The following is a 26,931-nucleotide window of genomic DNA, read 5'->3' as shown; positions in this document are numbered from 1 at the left end:
AAAAATAAATAAAAAATACTTTTTACTTACTTTTTCGTTCAAAAAAATCTTAATAAAACTGTCTCACTAACGCATAACCGCGTTCGCCCCTTAATCAACTCTCAAATGATACCACAAGTTCGAATACTAAACGTAATGCCCATACGAATTAGAACATTCAGTTGCGACGCACGCGCACGCTATTGTGTTGTGAATATTTATTTTAGACGCGCATTTTGTGTGACTCAAAAAATTGGATTGCTGGATTGTGCAGTGTTGTGTGTAACCATCCAATATGGAAAGCTCAGGTGAATTTTTGAATAACTTATGTATTTACTACATAGATTAATTCATCACAAGACAAGAAAATAAAAAGAAATACTAATATTGTTTTGCCTCCCCAACCCGTCTGGCCAGCGTGGGGAGTGTAGGACAAATCCTCTTGCCTCTGGTAAATTAGAGGCGTGCTCCTGCAGTGGAGACTAAATGACCTGATGATGATGATGACTAGGTTTGTCCACGTCCATCCATAATAATTTATAGTCTTGTAAGTTATTCTTAGAACCTGGATGCGGGCATTACCGGTCGTGGTGGAACTCCTTGGGGGAGGCCTTTGTCCAGCTGTGGACGTCATTTGGCTGAAACGAACGTACGAAGTTATTCTTACTTCTTCTTCTTCCTCGTTCCCTCACTGATGAGGATCGCGACCACAGATAGTGTTCCTCCACAGACTGCGGTCATAAGCTGTGTGGACCGCACGATTCTTACTTATAAGGTGTAAATCGTCAAGTAACATCAATATCCGTTCATTAGTTTTTGCGTGCATGAGTAATGACTAATGATGACTTATTATTTCTTGTGAGTTGATTTTCCTGTTAGGTATAATCAAAATAAACAAGAGCAGAATAACGTGCTTTTATAATTACTATGTAATATTGCTTTAGTTAGCAAGAATGAAAGAAAAATCAACCGTCTAGTTTATTCTAGAGCCCGGTCTGTGAGCACGTAGAATTGGACAAAATTCTACGTGCTCGCAGACCAGACTAGTATATTACCTAAAATCCTGAAGTAGAGTCAGTCAAAAATTACCTTTTGTCTGGATTTTGTTGAATCACCTTAGTAATCTAGTATAAACTGGACTATTATCGTACTCGTTTATTTTTTATAGCCTGACCAGGAACATAAAAACCCTCGCCATGTTGCGGAAAACTAATGGTACTAATTTCTTTTAATGGCAACAGTAACTGAAATTAAAAAAAAACTTCATTGACATGTCACCTTGCATGTCAGTCTATTGCTGTCAAAGTGTAAACAAACTTTATTTTAAATGTGCGCAATTGGTTTTATGAATTAAATTGCTAAAATATTTTTATAGTCGTGAAAGAAAAGTGGTTCACAATGTGTTAAAGTATTTGTCGAAGAGAAATACTAAGGGTTCGGACAATATTTTCATTGAATAATATTTCCGACAAAGGTTGTCAAATTGACTGTCATGTTTAATGTATAGTACAGTCCACTATGAAAATTAGCTGTGGTTTGTTTCAACTACCTATTTTAAAAAATTGAATTTTATGGGATTGGGAAAGAAGTACCGAGTTTGAAGCGTTCATGAGCAGACATTGCAGTTGAATATTCAAGTTCTGAATTTGATTATTGATGAATAATAAAATAAATCTACTAGCTCGATTGATGGTTTCATTTAATTTATTTAAATCAGGTTACCTATAATAATATTTTTTCATTAATTTATGAAAATATCAAATTAGCCCGTAATCCTGAATCCTGATACATAAAGTTAGCCTATTAATTTNTAATTTTAACGGCGGGGCACGCTAAGGTCAATAACCCCAAGAATGAAGCAAATTACTCGAATGATATTTTTTGTAGTTTTTAGCATTACTAGTGTCTTACACTTTTGTTCAGTTAAATTCATTTCTATCGTATTAAATGTAAATTTTAGAAATGTAGGTAACATTATTATTTTGATTGGATAAAAATTCTTTTGTCCTCCTACCCTAGTTGCTCTTATAAATCTCCCGTTGTTTGAATATTATTCCAGCATTCTGACCGTTCCAATACATACAAATTGGTACAGGTATTGGTACAGATAGATGGCCGAGTGATTGCAAAAAGTGTAAAACTGGTTTTAATAATTTTGTAAAGACATCCGTGCGGATGTAAGACAAAAACGATCGATCACGAAGAAATTCAAGCAACTGAATATTAAAGTGCTTGGAGTTCCATGACAAACCAAGCCAAATTCATCCATTTTCAGCAATTGGCAATAAAAGATAGGAGTCTTTCAAATCTAAGGTTTTTACATAATAAAATATATTGTTATCTAATTAATAATGTAAAGTCAGTGGTATCATTGCATTTTAAAATAGTTAATATTAATGAATTTATCGAATTCCTTTAAATTTAGAATAAATCTATGTCTACAATTTGGCTACTCCAACTTGGCATGGTTAAGTATAAAGTGGAATTTTATAACCCTGATCCAGGACAAAATAGTAGTATCATTTAATTTTGTTATGTTAGTTAAGCCATTTATTTTAGTAGTATTTAAGTCTATCAGCTACTAGCACCTTGGTGCCTATCTGCTGAAGAAAATTATCGTCTCCGATTCGGTTGATGATAGTTAGGTCTCGGGTTGACCGGAGACGGCCCCGCGGCGCAGGCGGCGGCGGCGGAGCCGGGGGCTGCTGGGCTGGCCGGGGTTCACTCGCTGCTCAGCGGTTGCCACTCACAATGCCCCCCTTGCGTTTAATGTCTGATGAGTTGTAGACATCCTGGGCTGGTATTACTGAATTATATTATTTAGTCATAGATGATTTCGAGTGGTCTGATAAATCTGAACCAAACAAGAGATTCGTTTTGATTTCTTTTATGATATCTCTTTTTTGCTTGCTAATGGAATTTGTGATAGCGTATCTTCTTGACAGTGATTCTCTAATGAGTGTCACAAAGTAACCGCCAGCATCGCTCAAGGTTTTCATAATTCCTTACGGAATATTCGGTCCTTACGGAATGTCCATTTGTGACATAGCTAGGTCATCAAATCATATTGCAGGGTCGGTGAAATCAGTTGCAATAAGGATGCGTACAGCAAACAGAAGCAGAATCAGATGTTCAGTTGTATTGCTGCTTTTGTTGAAGTAATTATTATGCGCAATTTTTAGCAAGTAAATAATGTTTCATCAAGTCTTTTTTATTTGTAGGTAGGTAATCAATTAAACAATATTTTCCAACCTGTTGCTAGATCCTTGTGAAAGTCTTTGAAAGGCTTTGTCTTAAAAATACCCGGTATTTTTGTCTGATGTAGGTAATTATTGTATGCTCTTTTAGTGATACTTCACAATAAAGATTTTTGTATTTGATAGGGTAACAAATTATAAATACCCCATTTATATTGTATATTATTATATCTATAATTATGTTATACTATTTTACGACGTGTTGATACGTCTACCCACGTTATAAGATAATACGTTAGGAAAATAATCAAAGCAATCAGTTTAAGAATGTCTTATCCACACACGATATACGTCGGGATGTAATGTTTATGTATTTTGTATAACACGATTTTTGTACGTGTAGTTTAGTATCCACACACGATTTACGTCGGGATGTTTATGTATTTTGTATAACACGATTTTTGTACGTGTAGTTTAGTATCCACACACGATTTACGTCGGGATGTTTATGTATTTTGTATAACACGACTTTTGTACGTGTAGTTTAGTATCCACACACGATATACGTCGGGATGTTTATGTATTTTGTATAACACGATTTTTGTACGACGCGTGTATTTATCCACACACGATTTACGTCGGGATGTTTATGTATTTTGTATGTATAACACGATTTTTGTACGACGCGTGTATTTTAGTATCCACACACGATTTACGTCGGGATGTTTATGTATTTTGTATAACACGATTTTTGTACGTGTAGTTTAGTATCCACACACGATATACGCCGGGATAAGCAATAAAGCATCCACACACGATATACGTCGGGATGTTTATGTTTTTTGTATAACACGATTTTTGTACGTGTAGTTTAGTATCCACACACAATTAACCCTTAACCACTGACGTACGTACGTGGTACGTCGGTCAAACGGTTTTTCGTTCAAAACTTCATTTTGTGCGGGAATTTTTGCGTGTCCTTTTTGATAGTTTCCTAGTAGCCAGAGATGCGTGTGCGACGGGAGTAAATAGATAGGTAGCACGTCCCTAAGTAGGAGAGCTAGACCACCCGACGTATGTGGTACGTAACGTCAGTGTTAGTGTAACTTTTTCAACATCGCTTTTGTATGTTGGTCCATAGAAAAAAATAATTGTTAGCAGTCTAATTTATTTACTAGGCCGTCTATATATAAAAAAACCTTATGTACGCCAAAAATTATTACAAATGACGAAGAAATTAGCAAAAAATCCAGTGGATGAAAATTTTTATAGTAGTTGCGGTTTTCGAGGACAATCATCATGATGGTGAAGGAGCTTTAGTTCATGGCTTTGGATTTGACTTCTTCTGAAGATTGTATACCATATTTTCATATTTCCTATCTAGTTTGAGGCACGGCAAACTGGTGACCAGGTCATCAAACAAAGAAAGACTATAGAAAATAGCCTTCCTAAATGAACTGTATTAAAAAGTGGCTTAATTTGTGAATTATTGCTATTGAGATTTTTTCCTGATTAAAACTGTTATTAATCTTTAATATGGCCAAAATAGAAGTTCCTAGTGGTATCTAATATTTTTGTGTTGATTTTAAAAAAATGCCTGTCTAACTTTTATTACATCTGGAGGATTTCACCAATATCATACTATTCTATTTATGTTACTATGTTTTTTTTACTATCTCTGTTTAATATAAATATGTGTGAATAATTTAAATTCAAATTTCACCAAAGTTACAATCTATTGATACATCAGGAGGTCTTCAAAGTTACGTACTATCGGGGACTCTTCCGCCTGACCACTTTGTAGAAATTTTAGCGTAAGCGCATCGCTCCGGTCACGTGCTCACCCCGTCTCTAATTGGTTACGCATTTTACTATATTTTTACTACGACCAATAAGAGACAATCAGGGCTTAGGTTGCAATACGAAATACCATTGTGCACATTATTGTCATACGGTTAAGGTTTAAAACGAAATGTTTCTTTTTCTTCAATCTTTCTTAGTTTTAGGCTGAGTTGCACCACCTAACTTTGACCGTAGCTATAACGGTAACCGGTGCTTTTTGTATGGAATTTGACAGACTTTTGACGTTTGTCAAAGTTAAAGTAAGATGGTGTACGAGTCAACTCGCACATTTTTATTACTAAGTAATTTATTGTTATCATCATCAACAGCCCTTTACAGTCCATTGCTGGACTATGAGCCTCCTCCACTATGGTGGAGGGATTTGCCATAATCTCCACGCTCCATTTATTGTTAACTTGCATTTTATTCATGCACTTTGGCCAGCTACGCCTGACCTACATTTGGGACTTTGGTAGTTTAACATTTTATAATCAGTGCAATAAAGCATTCGGCAGCTAAAACACGTCTTTCAATAAATCCCATCAGCGGTTGATACGGCGTAGTTGTCTGACATCTTGACATCAGTCTTACTTTGACACCACATCTTACATTGGTCCTTCGAGCCGGATGTAAGATGTGGTGTCAAAGTAAGANGATACATAAAGTTAGCCTATTAATTTAACACAGGTACGACTGTACTCAGTGTTGCACTATCAAATGCAATTGAGGCGCCTCTATGCCAGGGTTTTTATGTTCCTGGTCAGGCTATATAACATTATCGTATATTATTTTTATTGTACCACCTTATTTTTACCGTAAAAAAAAATAAGAGGTGCTTTTTGTCTGGAATTTGAAAGAGTTTGACGTTTGTCAAAGTTAAAGTAAGATGATGCAACTCAGCCTAAACGTGGTGTTGTAGGATGCCCTCCAGCTAAATCATCATCATCATCATCATCATCATCATCATCATCATCATCTCAGCCATAACACGTCCACTCCAGTTAAATAGTGACTTGCGAAAGGTTCTGGCAGAAACAGGATTCAACAAACCGAAGACCAGGCAAAATGGCACTTAAGCTCGATTCACACATATCAGTGAAGCCACAGTTTCGTCACAGTGTCCGCTCAGTTCAGTATCAGTGCTACAGTGTTGCGTCACTGAAATATTTTGAATATTTTAAAATGTCAGAGCTGTTTCAATATTCTTGTTCAGAAACTATAAAGTAAGTTATTTTGTTTTTGATGCCGCGGCGGCGTCCGTGATCCGACAAAAAATATCGTCGTCAACGAATACGTCCGTGATTGCCGGTGTCGGTACTGACACTGAGAGCACTGTGTCGTCACTGACACTGACAAGTGACATAGAAACTGTATATAGTTCCAAAATACTGGACTGTCCTGTCGATGACATTGACAGTGGGGCGCCACCGTCAATACCGGATCGCTGGTTCAGATTTTTGCCATGTTGGAAACCATATAGTTGAACGATGGTAGCGCCCCCCTGTCATTGAGTTTAGCGGGACAGTTCAGCGTGGGTCATCTATATGAAAGAATATTTCGCACTGTGCCGGTACTGAGCCTGAACTGTGACTTCACTGATATGTGTGAATCGACCTTTATTGGGGGAGGCCTTTATCCTGCAGTGGACTGGTATAAGCTGATGATGAGGCATCATCATCAGGTCATTGAGTCTCCACTGCAGGACCACGACCCTCTAATTGACCAGAGGCAAGAGGATTTGTCCTACACTCCCCACGCTGGCCAGACGGGTTGGGGAGGCATAGGAATCAGAATCATTATTTATTTGCTTTAAATGTGGTACAGAAGATGGATACAGGATAAATAAATAAAGTATATGCTCGTATATTTCTCCCTTAGTCACCTTTTGCGACATGCACGGGAATCATTGCATAATAATTAAATTATATTATCTTATTATAGTCTTACGAGTGCTTAGACAAAGTTATAATCGGGACAGTTGTAATTCCGACATCGATTCGCTCCTCCGCTATTAATTTCAAGTTACATGGCTTAAAGCGAAACGATTTCGAAATATCTGTCAATGTCACATTGTCCAGAGGGTTTCTTTTAGTTTCTTCGCTTCGTGAAGCGATTTCGAAATGATAACTTTGAATAGTTATTTAATTTTTAGCGATAAGAGTCGCATCTCGAAACTAATTTGAAAATTATAAATAACTTGAAAAAATCGAACTGCCTAAGGCGGGAATTGAACCCACGACCTTCCGCCTTAGGCAGTTCGATTTTTTCAAGTTATCTATAATTTTCAGATAACTGTCAATGTCACACAGGGGGTTTCTTTTAGTTACTTCGTTTCTTGAAGTTATTTCGAATTTAAAACTGTCAATGTCACATTGTCCACTGGTTTATTTAGTTACTTCACTTTTTGAAGCTATTTCGAATTTAAAACTGTCAATGTCACATTGTCCACTGGTTTATTTAGTTACTTCACTTTTTGAAGCTATTTCGAATTTAAAACTGTCAATGTCACATTGTCCATGGTTTCTTTTAGTTTTTTCGATTCGTAAAGCGATTTCAAAATTAAAACTGTCAATGTCACATTGTCCACTGGTTTATTTAGTTACTTCACTTCTTGAAGCTATTTCGAATTTCAAACTGTCAATGTCACATTGTCCATGGTTTCTTTTAGTTTTTTCGATTCGTAAAGCGATTTTAAAATTAAAACTGTCAATGTCACATTGTCCAGGAGTTTATTTTAGTTTCTTCGCTTCGTGAAGCGATTTCGAAATGATAACCGTCAATGTCACATTGTCTAGGCTAGGGCGTAGGGGGCTGGTGTCAAAAGATACAGATTATCCTGTGTTTGTATACCCCCGTGGCATTTTAAAAACAATAATACCACACTGTTTATGTTGTTATCTTATCACCGTTGCTATGGTCGCGATTATTTATAAAGATATTTTTATTCGCTTAGTTTCATACTGTGGTTTCTCTTGTGTGTCTTTTATAAGTTTATAAAGGTATGTCTATAAGAGCTAATTTAGTTTATAGAGCTTAGTCGCCTCTTACGACATCCATGGGAAGAGTGGGGTTCAACTGCAATTTTCATATCCTACCTAATCATAGTCAAGATACCTAGCTACCTAATCCACCTATTATTTAGTTGCGAGTCCAATGACAGTTTAACTTTCCCCCGGGACAAACTTTGCCTTCACTGGTTGTGTTATTGGCGGTCAAGCTAGATCCTGGCTACACAGGAGTTGCAGCGGTGGGAACGAGAGGTGGGAATAGTCCCGTAGCCAATTTATAAACAACAATTTATAACTCATTGTTTATTTTATTATCACGTGTGTGACCGTGCTGTGGTCAAGTTTTTGTTTGAGCCATTTTATCTAAAATGAGGTCATCGTCGGAAATGTACCTGTACGAGTCAACTCGCACATTTTTTATTACTAAGTAATTTATTGTTAACTTGCATTTTATTCATGCACTTTGGCCAGCTACGCCTGACCTACATTTGGGACTTTGGTAGTTTAACATTTTATAATCAGTGCAATAAAGCATTCGGCAGCTAAAACACGTCTTTCAATAAATCCCATCAGCGGTTGATACGGCGTAGTTGTCTGACATCTTGACATCAGTCTTACTTTGACACCACATCTTACATTGGTCCTTCGAGAGTTTGATCTATCGCGCGAGGAGTTCAAATTCGGGACATTTCGGCGATAGAATACTTTGCTGAACTTTGCGTTACGGGAGTGACTCGTGTACGTGGCTTAGTAAAGTATACCAGTGACACGTGTACTATACAGTGCATTTGACAATTTGACATTTTGAGTGTGCAATCCTTCGGGAGAGGGGTTGAATACATCGTGACAAGCAGGGTAGCTTCGCCATCAGTTGCGAGGCGCATGACATTGACATCAGAGCGGCATACCACGTCTGCAGTCGTCGAGCACGTCGACACCACGGGACGGAGCGTGCAACCAGCTACGGTAATCAGCATCGCCAAGGTATCAGCAGCCGCAGTGACAGCAGCATACACAAGTAAGACTGTTCCATATTATTATTTTTAACTGATCATTGACTACAATGGAGGCTATTATCGCCAAACAACAGGAACTTATTACGTTAATTGAAAAATTAGGTATAACAATAGGATTTAAGATACCGCGCAAGCACTCTCAAATTTAACAGCTGCTTAAGACGATTTGACAGTTGTTTGAGTAATGCTTAGCGTTGAATGGCGTTTCAGTATGCGAAAATTCATTTAAGTGGCGTTTGAGTGCAACTTAATTTGAGAGGTGCTTAAAAATTGAGAACTGCTCAGATATTGTTTTGAGTATGCGAAATGTAAGTTTAGGAGCTGCTTAACTATTTGAGAAGCCGTCAAATATTTAAATGGCGTTTCAGTATTCGGCCGTTAGGCGAACTAATGACGTTTTTAGAAACTAAATTTACAGCTTTAGAACCTATAGCTAAACCACAACAACAGAATATGACTAACAAAAATGACAAAACTGACTATAATAAACTAAATAAGTCCTTTTCTAACTCTAAAAAACCTACATTTACAAGGGCATATCATACAAATTTCAAATCATTTAAATGTCCTTTATGTAATTTTGATCATGCGCTATACAATTGCAAAAAATTTATTAGTATGACACCGGATGCAAAACTTGACATTGTTGCGAAATATAACGTATGCAATAACTGCTTATTTAAACACGAATTAGGTATTTGTAAATCAGTGAATCGGTGCAGAAATTGCAACGCTGCACATAACACACTACTGCACGATGCTATTTGTAATACTAATAAGCCATCGACCTCAACAAATAATATTTCATCATCGCGCCCTACAGGGCAACCGCAAAAGAATGCAAATCATGTTGACAGTGAGAGTGATGAAATGTTATTAACAACAGTACAGATAGGGGTGAAGGCTTATGACGGTTCGTATATGACATTAAATGCTCTGTTAGATCAAGGGTCACAAATTACCTTGATCACGGAGAATGCAGTACAACGTTTAGGCTTACGCCGTCAACAAGTCAACGCATCCATTTGTGGAGTGGGTATTGCGGCTAAAAAAGGCAGAGGGAAAGTGACATTAGATTGTAAATCTATTTATGACAATTATGAGTTCGTTACAGAGGCCCTCATTATGTCTAAGGTCGTCAATAACTTGCCAAATACATCATTATCGAACATAGAATATTCTTATTTACAAAATATTCAATTAGCCGATCCAAAGTATCACATTTCAAAGCCAATAGACATTTTACTTGACGTCAAAGTTTACTCGGAAATAATCATGAGTGGATTGTTACGAGGTAAACCATATTATGAACCTATCGCCCAGCAAACCAAGTTGGGATGGATATTGTCTGGAAACGTATCTTCCACGTTCAATTGTCATGTTGTAACTAATAACGTTGAAGATATGTCCAGATTTTGGGAAATAGAGGANTGACAAAGTACACAAAACGCATGATGCTATCCGATATCTCCAAACTATTTGACCCTTTGGGATGGTTGTCGCCAATCACTATCAAGGCGAAATTACTGTTTCAAGGTGCATGGTCGTCGGGGATTGGTTGGGATGACGTCATAGCGGATGACATACAAATCGAGTGGGGAAAATTGAGAGATGACTTAAAAAACATTGACAAGTTCGAAATACCTAGATGGATTGGAAATACGGAAAGGCCTATTCAATTACATGGGTTTTCGGACGCATCAGAAAAGGCTTTAGCATGTTCAGTATATGTTAAGTCTATAGATGACAATGGTCAAGTGATCATTAGGTTACTTGCCGCCAAAACAAAACTTGCACCAATCAAAAAGCCAGTCAGCTTACCACGTCTAGAACTCTGTGCATCCGTATTGTTGACAAAATTAGTACAGAAAATTATGACATCAATACCTACAAATATTCAATTACAAATATACGGATACACAGACAGCATGGTGGTTATTGGGTGGTTGCAAGGTGACATTACGCGTTGGAAGACGTTTGTTGCCAATCGCGTAAAGCAAATAACTGACGTCATGCCAGCATCTTGCTGGAGACACACAAAGTCCGAGGATAATGCGGCGGACTGTGCCACGAGAGGAATAGCACCTTCCCAGCTTACCAACAACTCATTGTGGTGGGAAGGCCCTGCATGGCTTAAAAATGACATCATGCCGGAGATGAAAATATGTGAAACTCCGAAAATTGACATGAAACGTAAACAAGCGCTTTCAGTTCAAGTAATGACATCGCCCACTGTGCTTGACATCGTAAATAAGCATAGTTCATTGACACACGCCGTCCGAGTCATATGTTGGGTGTCACGTTTCATCGCGCGCACTCGACGCTCTGACGTAGTGACAAGCGAACACCTTACCTCAGATGAAATGCGAGCGGCGCTTCAGCTGATAGTGAAGGCCGTACAAGCGCAGCATTTCAGCGAGGACATCTTACGACTCAAGGCCAAACAAAACCTTAAGCCAAAGAGTTCTATATTGACATTAAACCCATTTCTGGATGACAATGACATTTTGAGAGTTGGGGGAAGACTACAACAGTCAAAGTTATCATATGACAATAAGCATCCTATACTTATGCCCCATGACTCACACTTGACGCGTCTCATCATCAGCGAAGCCCACAAGGCCACGCTGCATGGTGGTGCATCGCTAACATTAGCCCACTGTCGTAACATGTACTGGATCGTAAGTGGCACCAGAGCGGTAAAAAAGCAAATAAGACAATGCACGAAGTGTCAGCGGTTTAACACACAAGGGCAGCATCAGCTGATGGCCGATCTACCCAAGCCGAGAGTGACACCGTCTAAGCCTTTTACCCACACAGGCGTCGATTTTACAGGCTTTGTCGATGTAAAAGCAAATAAAGGGAGGGGTGTAAAAACACTCAAGGGCTACATAGCCGTCTTTGTCTGCTTTTCCACGAAAGCTGTACATTTAGAGCTCGTCGCTGACTTAAGTTCTGCATCATTCCTTGCAGCATTCAAGCGAATGTGTGCCCGTCGCGGAGTACCTAAACATATGTACTCTGACAACGGTACAAATTTTGTCGGCGCAGCTAAAGTCCTGACAAACGAGTTTAAAGAAGCATTGAAAGTAATCAATACTGAGTGCTTAAGTGACATAAACGACATGGGCGTGACATGGCACTTCAATGCCCCAGCCTGGCCCAGTGCTGGAGGTCTATGGGAGGCTGCTGTAAAAAGCGTCAAATTTCACCTCAAGCGGGTAATAGGAGAACAAAAATTGACATTTGACGAATTTTACACACTATTGACACAGATAGAGGCGTGCTTGAATTCAAGGCCGTTGTTTGCTCTGTCTGAAAATATCGAAGATGACATTATGACACCAGGTCACTTCTTGATCGGTGGACCGTTGCTAGCAGCACCACTATCTGATCCAGAAGAGCCCATGACTACGCATACTCGTTGGCAGTTGATCGAAAAAATGCGTAAGTCATTTTGGCATAAATGGTCAGCTGAGTACTTGCATCATCTGCAAAAACGAACTAAGTGGCATCTGGGCAGACCTAACTTACAAATTAATGACATTGTGTTGGTTAACGAGGACAACATGCCACCATCCAAGTGGGCATTGGCAAAAATTGTTGATGTTCATCCTGGTAGTGATGGGAATGTTCGCGTAGTGACATTAAAAACGAAAAATGGGATCATAAAACGCCCTATTGTTAAATTGACAAAGCTCCCTGTGCGACAAGAATGTGACAGTGACAATCATGACTCGATTAAGACTGACAGAAACGATGACAGCAAAACTACGTCACAAACTCAAAGTCGTAGTAGGAGAGCCAGGAAAAGGCCTAACCTTTTAGTAGCAGCACTCTTGTTGCTTATGACATTTATAACACCGACTGTTCAACAAATGAGTAACGTTACGACGATAGGGACTGACACTACTTTATACTTTGACAAAGTAGCTGACATGAGAGTAGTACAGGAGCAGTGGAAGATGATCGTCTTCTACAACATGACAAATTATTGGCAAAGCATGGCTGACATCAACAAATACGTAGAACACTTAAAAATAATTTGCCAAGATGACATAACTTTTAAACCTATACTCTCACAATTTGACCACGAATTAAACGAAATGACACATTATAATGACTTACTACAGACAAAAGCGACTAATCGTGTTAAAAGAGGTTTAGTTAATGCGATTGGGAATATAGCTAATTCATTGTTTGGAGTACTTGATGACAAATTTGCTGAGCAGTACGAGAAAGATATTGAAGCCGTAAGAAACACGGAAAAACATCTGTTCAAAATGTTGAAAAACCAAACTTCGATACTGGAAGCTGAAAACAATATTTTGAAACGAAATGAAGTCGTCATGAATCAACATTTTTCATACATCAATCAGCTTTTGAAGAATCTGTCCCAAGAAGTGAATGACGTCAAATTAGCTAATGCACATCATCTCAAAATGTTCTACACTATAACTACAGCTTTATCTACTGATGTCATCATTTCCAACCTGAGACGTATTCAAGAAACACTTATTGACACCATAACAAACATCTACCATGGGCAACTTGACATACATCTGATATCACCGAGTCAACTGCAGAATCAGCTGAACATCATATCAGGCCAATTACAAGGGGAATTGGTTATACCTACTGACAACATAAGAGATTTGTATCAACTCCTACAAGTCCACGTAAAAGTGACACAAAGGTATTTAATTATAGAAATCAAAATACCACTTCTGAGTCATGATTTGTTCGAGCTTAATAAAATAATACCTATTCCATGGATAAAGTCTGACAGAACTGTTTACAACATCCCATCTACCACTTACATTGCCTTTAACATGAAAAAGGATTTAATAATGCCTATAAATGACAATGACATGGATTCATGCATAAAATTCAAAAACTCAAAATTATTATGCTATGAAACTCATCCCATATACAATGTGCACTTTGATCAATCATTATGTGAATTGAGATTGTTCACAAGTAACAATAAACAAACTTACTGCCGTTCAGAGATAAGACAATGTACCGACAGGTGGATCAAATTACAATCGTCTGGCGCGTGGCTATACTCGTGTTGCCGAGAATGCTCAGTTCGCATTTTGTGCCCAGCTGGACTCGAGACTAAGTACCTACAAGGGAACGGGGTCATTGATATCGGCCAAGGCTGCGTTCTAAAAGGTGACATATTTACAATACATGCTCAACATGACTACTACAATGAAATGTACATACATAAGGACATTGACATACCGGTCCTGCCTAAATATACCTCATCTCTTAACGATATGATAAACACCTCCATGAACGAAAAGGTGCTAGATAACCTGGAGAATCATGATCAGTTATTTGATGAAATAAACAAAAGAATAGAAGTGCTGAAATCGCAAGATTTACAACTGCTACAGAACAGCAGTGTCACACACTATTCTACTATTTACGCTATACTGGCGATGCTGATAGTCGTCGTCGTCATTTACATCGGCTGCAAACTGAAGGGCCGGTGCGTGTTGGCGAGCTGGCGGTACAGAGGCGCGCAGGAAGAGCGCCCTGTCATCCTCGAGTTGCGAAGCAGCCAGGGTGTCAGTGCCAGTGCTAATAGTGTCAGTGCAGTGCATGATAGTGAACAAAGGTCGAACACAATAGTGTCGATGGGTCGTGACATGAGTGGATCCGTGTTAAGTGTGGATAGGGCCACTTCTCCAACTATGACAAGAACAATTAAATTTGATAATTTACCTAAACCATAAATACCTTACTAATTATGCAATTAATTTTATATGTTGGTTTTTAAAGTCTCTTTTTTAACTTTCTTCTTTTATTTTTATTTTTATGTGTTTTTGACATTTTTTGTAGTTGGCAATATGTACGAGTCAACTCGCACATTTTTTATTACTAAGTAATTTATTGTTAACTTGCATTTTATTCATGCACTTTGGCCAGCTACGCCTGACCTACATTTGGGACTTTGGTAGTTTAACATTTTATAATCAGTGCAATAAAGCATTCGGCAGCTAAAACACGTCTTTCAATAAATCCCATCAGCGGTTGATACGGCGTAGTTGTCTGACATCTTGACATCAGTCTTACTTTGACACCACATCTTACAATTTAAATAAACAGGTTCCAAAAAAGTTAATTGAAAAATTAAATTAAAGAATTACTTTGTTGTTGTTTAAAAAAAGAACAGGGTTAAGTGGAGGAGAATGCCGAATGGCATTAAATTCGTCGTATGTACTGCGATTTATGTGCATATAATTTATAAATAAACAAAATTTTATTTATCATTCTAAAAATATAATTTTTATTTTCAAGTAATATGCCGCATCCGCATAGTAAATTTAATAGTTACAGCGAGTTTACCGCAAGCCTCTTGTCGTACAACACCTGTTGTGAGCAATTTCAGGACGCTGTAAGTTAATAAGTCGCCCGTTGCACCGGAAGGTGTCACAAAGAGTTCACATTGAACCGGAAGTGGTACTCATATAATTAATAAACATTCCTCTTCCCCCTTTTTCTACTGAGTGCCTTTTTCTACTGAGTGCCTTTAATGATACTGGTTGATTTATTTATTTTAAAAAGCTGTTTTTTTACATTATCAGCGTCATTGACGACATAATATTGTATTCTGCTGACATTTTCTGTATGACTTAATTAACTTATAATTATTAATAATTGACTTATATTTGAATTGTATCATTTATTGCGTTATAGATTTTTACTAAATATCAATTTCTTAAAATGTAATTTGACCAATCATGTATCTTACCATTATTGTATGCCCATGCGGCGGAACACAGCTGATCTATCATACAAATGTAATGACCTGACTTATGTACCTGTGATTTCACAATAAACACAATTTGAATTTGAATCATTACTAATTATTCTATATACTGCACGATGCTTTTTATAAAGTTTAAATACCCAGAAACCATTTAATGTTCTATTTATTCGGAAACATTGACTCACTGACGTAGACTGAATGGAAGCATGACCTAAAAATTAAAATGATTGAAATTGAAACTTTTGTACAGACGGCAGCACATCAAAGTAATCACTGTGATGATAAAAATGGTAATAATTCGCAACAAAATTCTATACTTTCACCTTTAATTATTCTCCTACGTAGGTATGAATAATCCTTCGCTGTATATCCGTAACTTCGTAAGGAGGCCGTGTCTTGAGCAAAGTTCGCGCTACGGTGGTTTGAATATGCAGACAACAGATGGTAACTACACCACACATAAATTACTTACAGCGCCAACCTTCGCCTTATTTTATAAATTAGCCCACAAATTAACCACACTACTTCACTCGACAACTTTATCAAGAAACAATTACAACTAATCAACTTAAAAGTTACACGCGGAAATTGAAACTCCCAGATATGACTGCGGAGCGTACGAAAATGAAAAATATTTTCCGGAAAGTATCAAATTTAAATTCCCCATTTTATATGAGGTAATTACAAGAGTTTTTATGCACCGCGGCAGTTATTGCAGCCCGGTGCAGAGTTATTTTAAAGTTGAACCGACGCGTTTTAATGGAAACTACACTGTGGCTGGAAATTTGAATTTTTCAGCCGTTACCTGCGCCTATAAATCAAGTGTAAAGTCACCCTAAGCTCCCTAGATCGCTGCCTCGAACGTTTTAAAATGTAAATGACCCGCGACTCCTCATAGGAGCTTATAATTTGTACAAAATATTGTGTTTCAGCTTAATATCTACTTTATACTTGACTCAGTTAAATTGCACGTTAAAACTTTCCGAGAAGAAAACCAACGTTTAAACTTTTATCCTCCTGTAATCATTTGGTACCTGCTCGGTGCAGCGCTTAACTTGGAAGTTGAGAGACACTTCTAATGAAGACTTACTTTAACTATGATTTTATATGTGATATATTTAGAACAGTTGATTTCATTATTATAAGAAGTTATTTACTTTATTATATAAAAATATTCAAAAAAACTTTTTGTTCACTACATAGACACGGAAAAATCTTTATTGTAATAAAATAACTGTGATAGTTATCAAGAGTAACCTCATACTTACTGCAGAAAATTCAAAACTAAGCAAACATTAAAAAAAACCTTAAAAACAAAGAGAAAAAAAATGCATTAATACGAAAATTAATTAATTTAAATGTTAGCTATTTTCTGCTTTGATTGCTTTACAATAAAATGGGTAATAAGCCCATTTATCGCGGAAAACCCATTAATATACAAAGTTTTACTACTACTTCTACTTCTACTAGGTGGACCGACGATCTCGTAAAGGTCGCGGGAAGAGCCTGGATGCGGGCAGCGCAGGACCGTGCATTGTGGAAAACCTTGGAGGAGGCCTTTGTCCAGCAGTGGACGTCATTTGGCTGGAACGAACGAACGAACGAACGATACAAAGTTTTATTAGGATTACTAGGATTTTCAGCTATTATTAGGATTTTCAGTACCTACTGATATGATTAACGCCATCTGAATCCTACATAGTGAACATTATCTACAGTGCACATAGAGTCCTGAAACAACGCAAACCAGCCTCGAGGAAAAGATACATTTGCTGTGAGCTACGAGAGGGCGCTGTGGTACGCTAAAGTAACTCACTTGGTTCAGTCAGAGCTGCGAATCAAAACGTGAGCGTGATATAAATGGTTCCACAAAAATCCTTACGATGGCGCTAGCAGCTGTGCAGCGTGTAGTAGAGTATTGTCACGTATTGTAGAGTAGTCACAGTTTTATGATTGTGTGTTAGATTCTTGAGCCAGAGTAGATCCTTATAAATATAAAGTCTGAATATTCACTAGAACTGCTCAATTTATGAAAACCAAAAACCAGAACTTATACTATGAGAACGTTAAAAGTAGAGTGTCTTTAATGTAGAAAGGTCTTTGTACCCGTAATATCAATTTAGGTTCTTAAAGTATTGTAGTGCTACATCTTTGAACATCATTTTTATCCTTTAAACGTAAATCTACGAAAACAGACTGAACAAAAATAGCAGACCCTGACGAAACACGACATCACTGTCACATCGGACACCTCCTGCCCATCGCACGTTAATCATCCCAACTAATATTATAAATGCGAAAGTAACTCTGTCTGTCTGTCTGTCTGTCTGTCTGTTACGCTTTCCCGCTTAAACCTCGCAACCGATTTTGATGAAATTTGGCATAGAGATAGTTTGAGTCCCGGGAAAGAACATAGGATAGTTTTTATCCGCGTTTTTGAAACAGGGACGCGTGCGATAAAGTTTTTCTGTGACAGACAAAATTCCACGCGGGCGAAGCCGCGGGCGGAAAGCTAGTCTCTTCTAAATTTGGCCGACCGCTTCCGGATCTTTCACCTGAATGGCTTCCATTTTAAAAATATATTAGTTGACAGGCTGGTGAAGTGCTGCAGGCTTCCTAATGCCGCGTGCTTTCTAGTTTAAAACCTGTACCATGCTCGTTGTATGACAAAAGTTAAAGAAAGGCTGGATTCCAATTTCCAAGATACGATATACATATGTTTGGACTTTGGTTACTTTCGTTTCTGAATTAAAAATGCTAAATAAATGTATCTAAGAAATCTTGTTTAGATTAAATAAGTTGCATCATTAAAGNCAAAATTAATAACTAGAGGTACATAAAGGTACACCTCAGGTATTAAAAATTCATATTTATATTATTCATTTCTGTGACCATACACCCGCCATTCTGACGTTCACGAATAAACAGGGCTATTTTTAACTAAAATATCCACCACACCTTTTATTACTCTCTCTTAAAACCTATCGAATAAGTCTTTCGAATTTGGAGTTCAGCACCAAGACTATAAATTCGTGACACATTCAATGAAGCGTCAGAAAAAAGTGGCGAAGCTATCACGAAACTAAATGTATCACGCATTTTACACTGTCTTACCTCATGTTCATAATTTATTTAACCGCTGGCAATAGGATAACGTGGCTACGCCCTATCCTATCCACTTTATTCAAAGTCTTTAGAATGTATAAAGCCCGGTCTGTGAGCACGTAGAATTGCTGTCGCGCTCGCACACTCACTGCGGGCGCCCGTCGCACAGTCGCGACAGCAATATAATTACGCGCGAGCGATAAGGATGGGTAGCTTGGGGTCATTGGACAAAATTCTGCGTGCTCGCAGACCAGACTATAGTCGAACTGTTCAATCGCTAAGCGTATCTACGTCGACGTGTTCGTTGTCGTCTTCGTCGGGCGCGCGCGGTAGCGGCGGTCCTCCCGCGCTCCCGCGACCCTCCTTAGTATGTCGCCACTTCATGCGACGGTTCTGGAACCACACCTTTACCTGTACAGAAAATAATGCTTAATGTAGCAATGCTGTAGCACAAGTTGGTTGAATATTACGTAAACTATTTCGTGGCAAAGAACATGAAGAAACTTTCAAGGAAGCAGAAATGGTCACCTCTCGTGAGCCGAGGACTGCTACAACTCCTGCATCGATCTCATCATCATCATCATCAACAGCCCTTTACAGTCCACTGCTGGACTATAACCCTCCTCCACTATAGTGGAAGGTTTTTCCATAATCCCCACGCTTGGCTGGGTTGGAGATGCAGATTAAAAGACATGTTTTTGAGCGCTGCTGCCTGTTCTCTATATGATGTGTAGTCCCTAAGTCGCCTCTTACGACACCCGCGGGAAGAGTAGGGGAGTGACAAATATATTCTACTCTACTGTCACCACACGGCTGCATCTATCTAGGCCTACAGTTTGAAAATCTTCTAGCCCCGCAAGTTGATATTGCGATTGGCGGCCATTTTGGTGACGTAGTCTACGTGCACCGTCAGAGTTACTTACAAATCACAAATTCGTTCACGGTATTGCCTTAACACAAGTTTAGCTTTCTTAGGGCCTCCGCTAAAACTCGCGCGGGTGCCCCCGGCGGGCTTATACTAAGTAATTTTCGACGAAAAACCGCGCGCTTATTATTATTCATTCTAATGGTTCAAGAACTTACTTGAGCATCAGTGAGTCCTAAGGTCGCCGCCAACTGCCTCCGGTCCGGCTTAGTGATGTACTTCTGTATTTGGAAGCGCCTCTCCAGCCCTTTCCTCTGAAGGTTGCTGAAGACCGCTCGAGACCACGAGCGTTTGCGCTTGCCGCTCGAAGTGACGTCACATCGTGATGCTGGGGGTTGCTGAGGTGGCGACGATGAGGGAATTGGTAGCCGGTAAACTAAAAAAGACGCGAAGAAAACTTAATTTAAATGTAATGACTAATTATCTTGAAAAAATATTTTAACGGACTGGCCAAATCGTGATCCGAGGGACGCGGGTTCGATCCTTGCTGCCGCTCGACTATTGTGGTGAACGCACTCTTAATACGAGCATATTAGCTTACCACGAGGGGTTAGCGGAATGACTAGTAATTTGTATGTACTAATTTAAATATAATAGAATATTCTTCAACAAAAAAACTATCATTTAAAGGTGTACTATAGTCTTTTTCACGTAAGATGATCCGTATGACACTTCAAGGTTATCCATATTACGCATACTACATATGCAGAATATTTTTGAAAAAATATTTGTATTTCATTAGCAATATACTAAAAAAAAATTAACTACTTGTCTTGAAATATATAGTAAAATCTGAGTCTATTGATTAATATTTTAATTAAATACGATGTAAAAATATTTTTTATTTAATGTACGCAATGTGTGAAACGGAATAGATTTAGTGCTGGGGTATCTCTTGTATAATACAATCGATTATTTCCGCGGTTCATTAATCGATTGCAGTGAATACTTAGTTATTAAAAACATCACAAAAATCAACTATATTTTTCGATTATTGACTTTAATAAACGCATTGAAAATAAATTAATAGTTTTTAATTTAAAGAAACAGAACCAGTACTTTTTAGGAATCGTTTTTATGAACACGAACCATGAAATTTGAATATTATCAATAAAAAATTGTTAAAATAATATTTGTAATTCAAAAAAACATGTTTTTTGTTAAATAACACCTAAACAAAATAATTCTCTAAAAGTAGGTTTTACTAACTCTTCGAAAAAAATCGATAGATAAATCGCTATGGTTTAGTTATGTGACATCTCTAAATCTTTCAAACTCCAAACGTCATAGGGATCATCTTAGGTGAAAAAGACTATAGTATCAAGTGTTTATCAATTTGGTTCGGCATATTGTAGAGTTTATTAAATAGTATAAGAAGACCCACATTCCGCGGTTTAGGGTGCTTAATTGCTAGATCCATGTAAATATAATAAATAATAATAATAAAAATACTTTTATTTTCCATCAAATACAAATTACAATTTGTTAATTACAAATTAATTACAACATTTGTTGACGCTGTTTAGGTGAACTGGAGCCTAAACTAGGATAATCCTGTATTTCAGGACTCCAGGTCTCTTACCCGCGGTACGGGTGTTGAAGTACTTTATTGTAACGTAAGAAGAAAAAGAAAAGTAAAAATAAGCGAAAAAAAAAAAACAAAAACATGAGTTCGTAACTAAATATTTTTTTTTTTTTTTTTTTTTTAAAAAAGATTATTAGTAATTTGTTATTACACAAATTACTAATAGTCCCGTTAGCCCCTCGTACTAAGCTAAATATGCTTGTGTCACGAGTGAGCTCACCACAATAGTCGAGCGGCGGCGGGGACCGAACCCGCGTTCCCCGGATCACGAGTCGGCCAGTCCGACCCCTTCACCGCTCGGCTATCGTGGCTTCAAAAATATTACTAACGTGTGTGTGTGAGTGTGTGTGTGTGAGTGTGTGTGTGTGTGTGTGTGTGTGAGTGAGTGTGTGTGTGTGTGAGTGTGTAGGGGATGGAGATGGAGAATGTACCTAAGGGTTTATTTTGTGATGTTAGTGTTGGAATTAGTTTAATACAGTCAAGAGTGACTCCGTCATGATGTAATTTGAATTTAGCAAATATTTTGTTATTATACGTTTGGTTTCAAATAAGGTTTTCGGGTAAAAATTCAGTGTTGAGTTTAGTTTTTTGTACAGATAAGGTAAGAGGAAGCATGCCTGTCGTCGCAAGAATACGGTGTTATATTTTATTGATTTGCAGATTTTCTGGGTGCGTGTGTTAAGGTTTTTTGCGTCGTATGTTAGGTGTCTGTGTTGGCGAAGTGTAGCATGCAGGACAAATAGTTGTCTTACGGTCAAGACTTTGGTTTCCTCGTACAGGCTTTGAGTTGGGTACCTGTAGGGCTTGCGCAGCATTACCTTTAGCAGTGACCTTTGGGCGCGCTCCACTTTTATTAATTTTGTCTTGCATGCTCCACCCCACACCGGTATACAGTAGCTCAAGATGGATTGTACCAGTGCGTAGTAAACTGTTTTTAGCAGATTAGGTTTTAAGATGTTTCTAAGCTTTTTGAAAATCCAGATCAATTTGCGTGTTCGAGTGGAAACGAATTCTATTTGTTTATGCCATGACGGTGTTTCGTCCAGTTGGATGCCAAGGTATCTGATGTTATCACATTTATCTATAGCATTTATCTAAACATAAATTGTTGCCTAGCCGATATAGTGAAAGGTTTTAGAAACGTGTTTTTTCTGAAAAGTAGCTAGACTTATTAATCGGATTAAAGCTTGAAATATGTTTAATCAATTCATCAAAATAAAACATCGCAAACTTTTTATATTATAGGTGATTGACCTGCAAATATAAGTTGGTGAAAATAAAAATAAATAAATATTACCTACGCAGTTAAGTCTCCTGAAAGTATTATATTTATGCCTACTTAGTCTGCAAAACTAAAAACTTATTGCAAAAAGTTTAACACTTTTAGGTTTAAAAAACCGTAAGGAAGTCTTTTTCAGCTAACTGCTTCTATTATGCTTCTGTAAAGTTACTGAATTTACTTACTACAGTTTGAGCCTAACCTGTAGGTCTAAGATGCGCGCCGTGATAACTTTTATCGACGTCAAAATGTATGGGGAAAATCGATAAAATGGCGTGATAACCGCTTATCGCGGCGCGCATCTTAGGACTTCTGAGTTCAACAGTTAAATTCAGTAACAATTATAAAGTATTTTTAACCGACTTCGAAAAAGAAAGGAGAAGGTTCTATGTTCCACTACATGTATTTTTTCTCTCTATGTACTTATGTTGACTGATTATTGCAATTAGTATACGAGTACCTAAATAATATCTTAGTGGATTGGTTTTATATTTTTTTTGTGCTGGCTTTTTCTGCAATCAGTCGCCAGACTATAATCATACTTATGCCATTGAATGTCTTCTTAAAGATATAGAGTCAGCTGACTTCCTAAGGTATAGTTCGGTTTTATGATTTAACTTAGGCTGGGTTTCACTTGCACCATCTTACTTTAACAAACGTCACAAATCTGTCAAATTACATACAAAAACGAGTTATCGTTAAAGTTTACGGTTAAAGTTAGGTGGTGCAACTCAGCCTTATACTTTTGTGTGTCATATCTGTTACCTGTTGTTTATCGCTGCTCCTAAGTTATTTGAAATTCATAGGATTCTTCGAAGACGGCTATGGACCCCATGCAAATCGCTTTGATACGGTGATAAATATTAAAACATTCAATAATACGTTCGCATAAAATGATGTATCTTTGATTTTTGTGTCAAGGTTCGCATTTTATTTATCTTATTCAATTTTATTTAGATCCACGGTCACTGTATAAGTATTTTTTTGAGTAAGGATTTCCGAGTAAAACCTGGGTCATCCTGGATTTATACAAGTTCCGTCTATTATGTATTTTGAGTTTAATATTATTGAGATATGTTTAGATTGGGTTTCATTAAGCGCTACCTAAAATAAGTAGTAGATAAATACTGGTTAGGAAATTATTATACACGGAGAGGATATGTTGCTACGGATAAATATTGTAACTTTAAACGAGAATAGTTATAAACTTCTAATAGGCACGTATCTAGTTCTCATTTACGAAATATAGGAAAAGGATTGATTACAAATTAATTAAAAAAAAATAAACTATAGTTTTTTTATAGTACCTAAATATTTCGATCCTAAATAAATTATGTAGTTAGTACTAGTTAGGTACTTCCCGTCCGCGGCTTCGCCCGCGTGGAATTTTGTCGGTCACAGAAAATCTTTTGCCCGCGCGCGTCCCTGTTCCAAAAACCGGGATAAAACTATCCTATGTCCTTTCCCGGGACTCAAGCTATCTCTATGCCTTTCATCAAAATCGGTTCAGTGGTTTAGGCGTGAAAGCAAGACAGACAGAGTTTCGCATTTATAATGTTAGTATAGATGCGTTTCCATTATTCCCCTGTTCACTTTTTATTCGTAAAGAATACCACATTTCTGAGAACATTTGAATTTATTGGTTTTTAACCATTAGGTATATTCATTGATCTGATGATGGAGAAGCAGAGGCTAAAAATCATACCTAATTAGCTGAAATGTTCGCCCTATTTTCAATGCTTTAGTTGGCTATTGGCAATAAGAAAGGATATTTAATATTTTAAGTGTTAATTTTATTGTTTAACTAATTAGAGTAAATTACATTTTCACAACGTCCGGTCTTACGCTTTTGTTTGCCGATCGAATCTGACCAATAAATTGAGACAACTATTCGAATCAGCGGCTTAGTGCCCTTTCGCAGTAAAAAATTAGAGCAAAAGCTTAATAAAACATGTCCGTATCGACTCTACCAACAAATAAAGATATTACACATAAAAGTATTGGAAGTTATTTCAGTTATGTTTTTCTAACCGCCCGCCCTGTTACAATATTTTTTCATAAATTTTCCAGTAGGTAAATCAAAAGTCATGAAAATCAGTCCAGATGTTCTCGAGTAAGTTATAAGAGTTCGAATAAACCCGACTGTTTTATTTATAGAACAATTTTTCAATAGCATTCTACGAGTACCTTTCAAGCAGGAAAGGTTGGCAAATACCTTATTCGTGACTTGATTTTAATAACCCTTTAATTCATTAAAACATTTTTTAAATTATTACAGCAAGTAGGTAGGTACAGTCGAGTTCATAAATAAGCAGTGGCAGTACTGGCAGTGCCAATGTTTAAAAATATTGTACCCGTTTTAAATTTTTAACGATCATACATTTCAATACAAATTCAAACATAAATAAAATTTAATCATATGAACTATTCATAAATATGTTGCGGTAACGCAGTGTTGACTGCGCTAAAATCTTTTGAAATATTGGGCCTGCCATTTATGAACTCGACTGTACCTATTCCTATTCTATATTTCTTCATTTTACTTATACGTTTCCAACAAAGACTGAATTTCCTTAGGTAAAATATGAAAAATACAGTTACATTTTACAAATTATTAGTATTACCTACTACAAAGTTTATTTGGGAAATAACGTAAGTTTTCCAGGGGGAAATTCTATTGGCTTTCCACCAAAAAACAAAGTGAATTCTTGCTAAATATTGTAGGTATACCTTCATATCTCACTAACCCCTCCAGCCCTCCAGGTAAGCTAAATAATAGGCACTTTGCTTCTGTTAGCAAGTCAAAGAGTTCGCCACTTATGGTCCAGCGGTTGGTAAAGTTGAAACAGTATCCTCTCGAAACAGAATCAGGTCGTGAATCGTTAAGCTATGAAGGCCATTTTTACTAATTAAGAACGAGTCATGCAAGGCAGAACCTGAAGAATACTTATTGGGGGAATTTACCTAATGAGGGATAACAAAAGACCAAAGTTGCAGGCAATAAAACATGAAGAATTGAAGAACCTACTCACCGGTTGTAGGCCTCAAGGCAGGGTGCAAATGCGCATAGGGCAGGGGCAGCGGCAGCGGCAGCAGCGGTTCATCCCCACAGCAGCGGTACAGCGCCGCCACGCAACCAGCGCACGGCGGCTCCTGCGCCCGCGGCGCCTCCGCCCCCCTGGGCTCCCCCGACCCAACATTTCCCAGGATACTCTCCACGCTAAACTTCAACTTGCTCGTGTTCACTTCACCACTCAACGACGTCATCACAACCGCCTCCGACAACCGCCGATTAAAAACTGAATAACGCTCTCACGGGTCATCGGCGCCCGCGCACTCAGTGGGCGTGTCCTGGCAAACGCTGCACGCTGATTGGCCGGCCGCCCGCTGGGCGGGGCCAGTAACTTGCGCACGACCAGGCTATGGAGTGCTCGACCATTGAATGATGTACGAACGCTGCAGTTGTTTACAATAAACTGCCACTTTAATGTGTTTTATATGGGTTTGCGAGAATTTAATTTTATTACCGCAGAGCTTACGTCATTCTTCAAGGGGGTGGTTTTTTTATCGCTTTGTAAGTAGTGTTTTATACCTAAATACGAGATATAAATTAGCTAAAACTGCAGTATAAATAAGCGAATACGCCACGTTATTTACGTTTTTATGATCTGGGTATTATTATTATCCAAATCACGTTTATTCAAACTGTAACTCTGGTTCAAATAGACAATCACCACTTTATAGAAAATTTCTAAAAAATATTTGTAGAAATCTGTTAACAAATAGCGAAATATTCCATCACGAGCACCTCCACTTGGAAACCGATACCTTTTCACTAAAGCTAAATTAAAATACCATGACATCATCTGTTTTAAATCCGCGAGAATCGAGGTAAACCGCTAAAAGCTTCGATTTATGCTGTAAGTGGTTAGCTCGAACAAAAACATTGAGCAGCTATTAATCTGTACATTTTTATGTATAATAAAACCACGCAAAGTAGTTTCATGTACGGTTTGTATGTAGGTGCTTCCCGATAATAACTTTCCCTCTAATATGGAATGAATGAAGGAAAACATACGATACGATTACAGGACCTTTAAAGAAACAACTAGTAATGTCTTTGTTATAACTAAGAACAAACTATTGTTTTAAATTGAAATTAATAACATAATTTCGAGTAGGTAAGACCAAAAATGAAAAAGAGCTATGAT

The 26,931-nt window shown here is 37.6% G+C and overlaps 1 protein-coding gene across 1 annotated transcript; it reads right to left on the bottom strand.

Annotated features, from left to right (window-relative positions):
* Positions 1 to 19,085: 19,085 nt before the first annotated feature.
* Positions 19,086 to 26,209, bottom strand: H2.0 (Homeodomain protein 2.0). The gene is made up of 3 exons (XM_028323637.1): positions 25,753 to 26,209; positions 20,015 to 20,232; positions 19,086 to 19,342 (listed from the first exon to the last, which is right to left on the bottom strand). The coding sequence occupies exons 1-3, from the start codon at positions 25,985 to 25,987 to the stop codon at positions 19,202 to 19,204; spliced, it is 594 nt and encodes a 197-aa protein (XP_028179438.1). The 5' UTR covers positions 25,988 to 26,209; the 3' UTR covers positions 19,086 to 19,201.
* Between the last annotated feature and the right edge of the window lie 722 nt (positions 26,210 to 26,931).

This window comes from Ostrinia furnacalis, unplaced genomic scaffold (genome assembly GCF_004193835.3).
Source record: "Ostrinia furnacalis isolate ACB-3 unplaced genomic scaffold, ASM419383v2 OfSCF0069, whole genome shotgun sequence".
Lineage (NCBI taxonomy): Eukaryota > Metazoa > Arthropoda > Insecta > Lepidoptera > Crambidae > Ostrinia > Ostrinia furnacalis.
The sequence above is the reverse complement of the archived record's forward strand: the minus strand, read 5'-3'. Positions and strand labels throughout refer to the sequence as shown.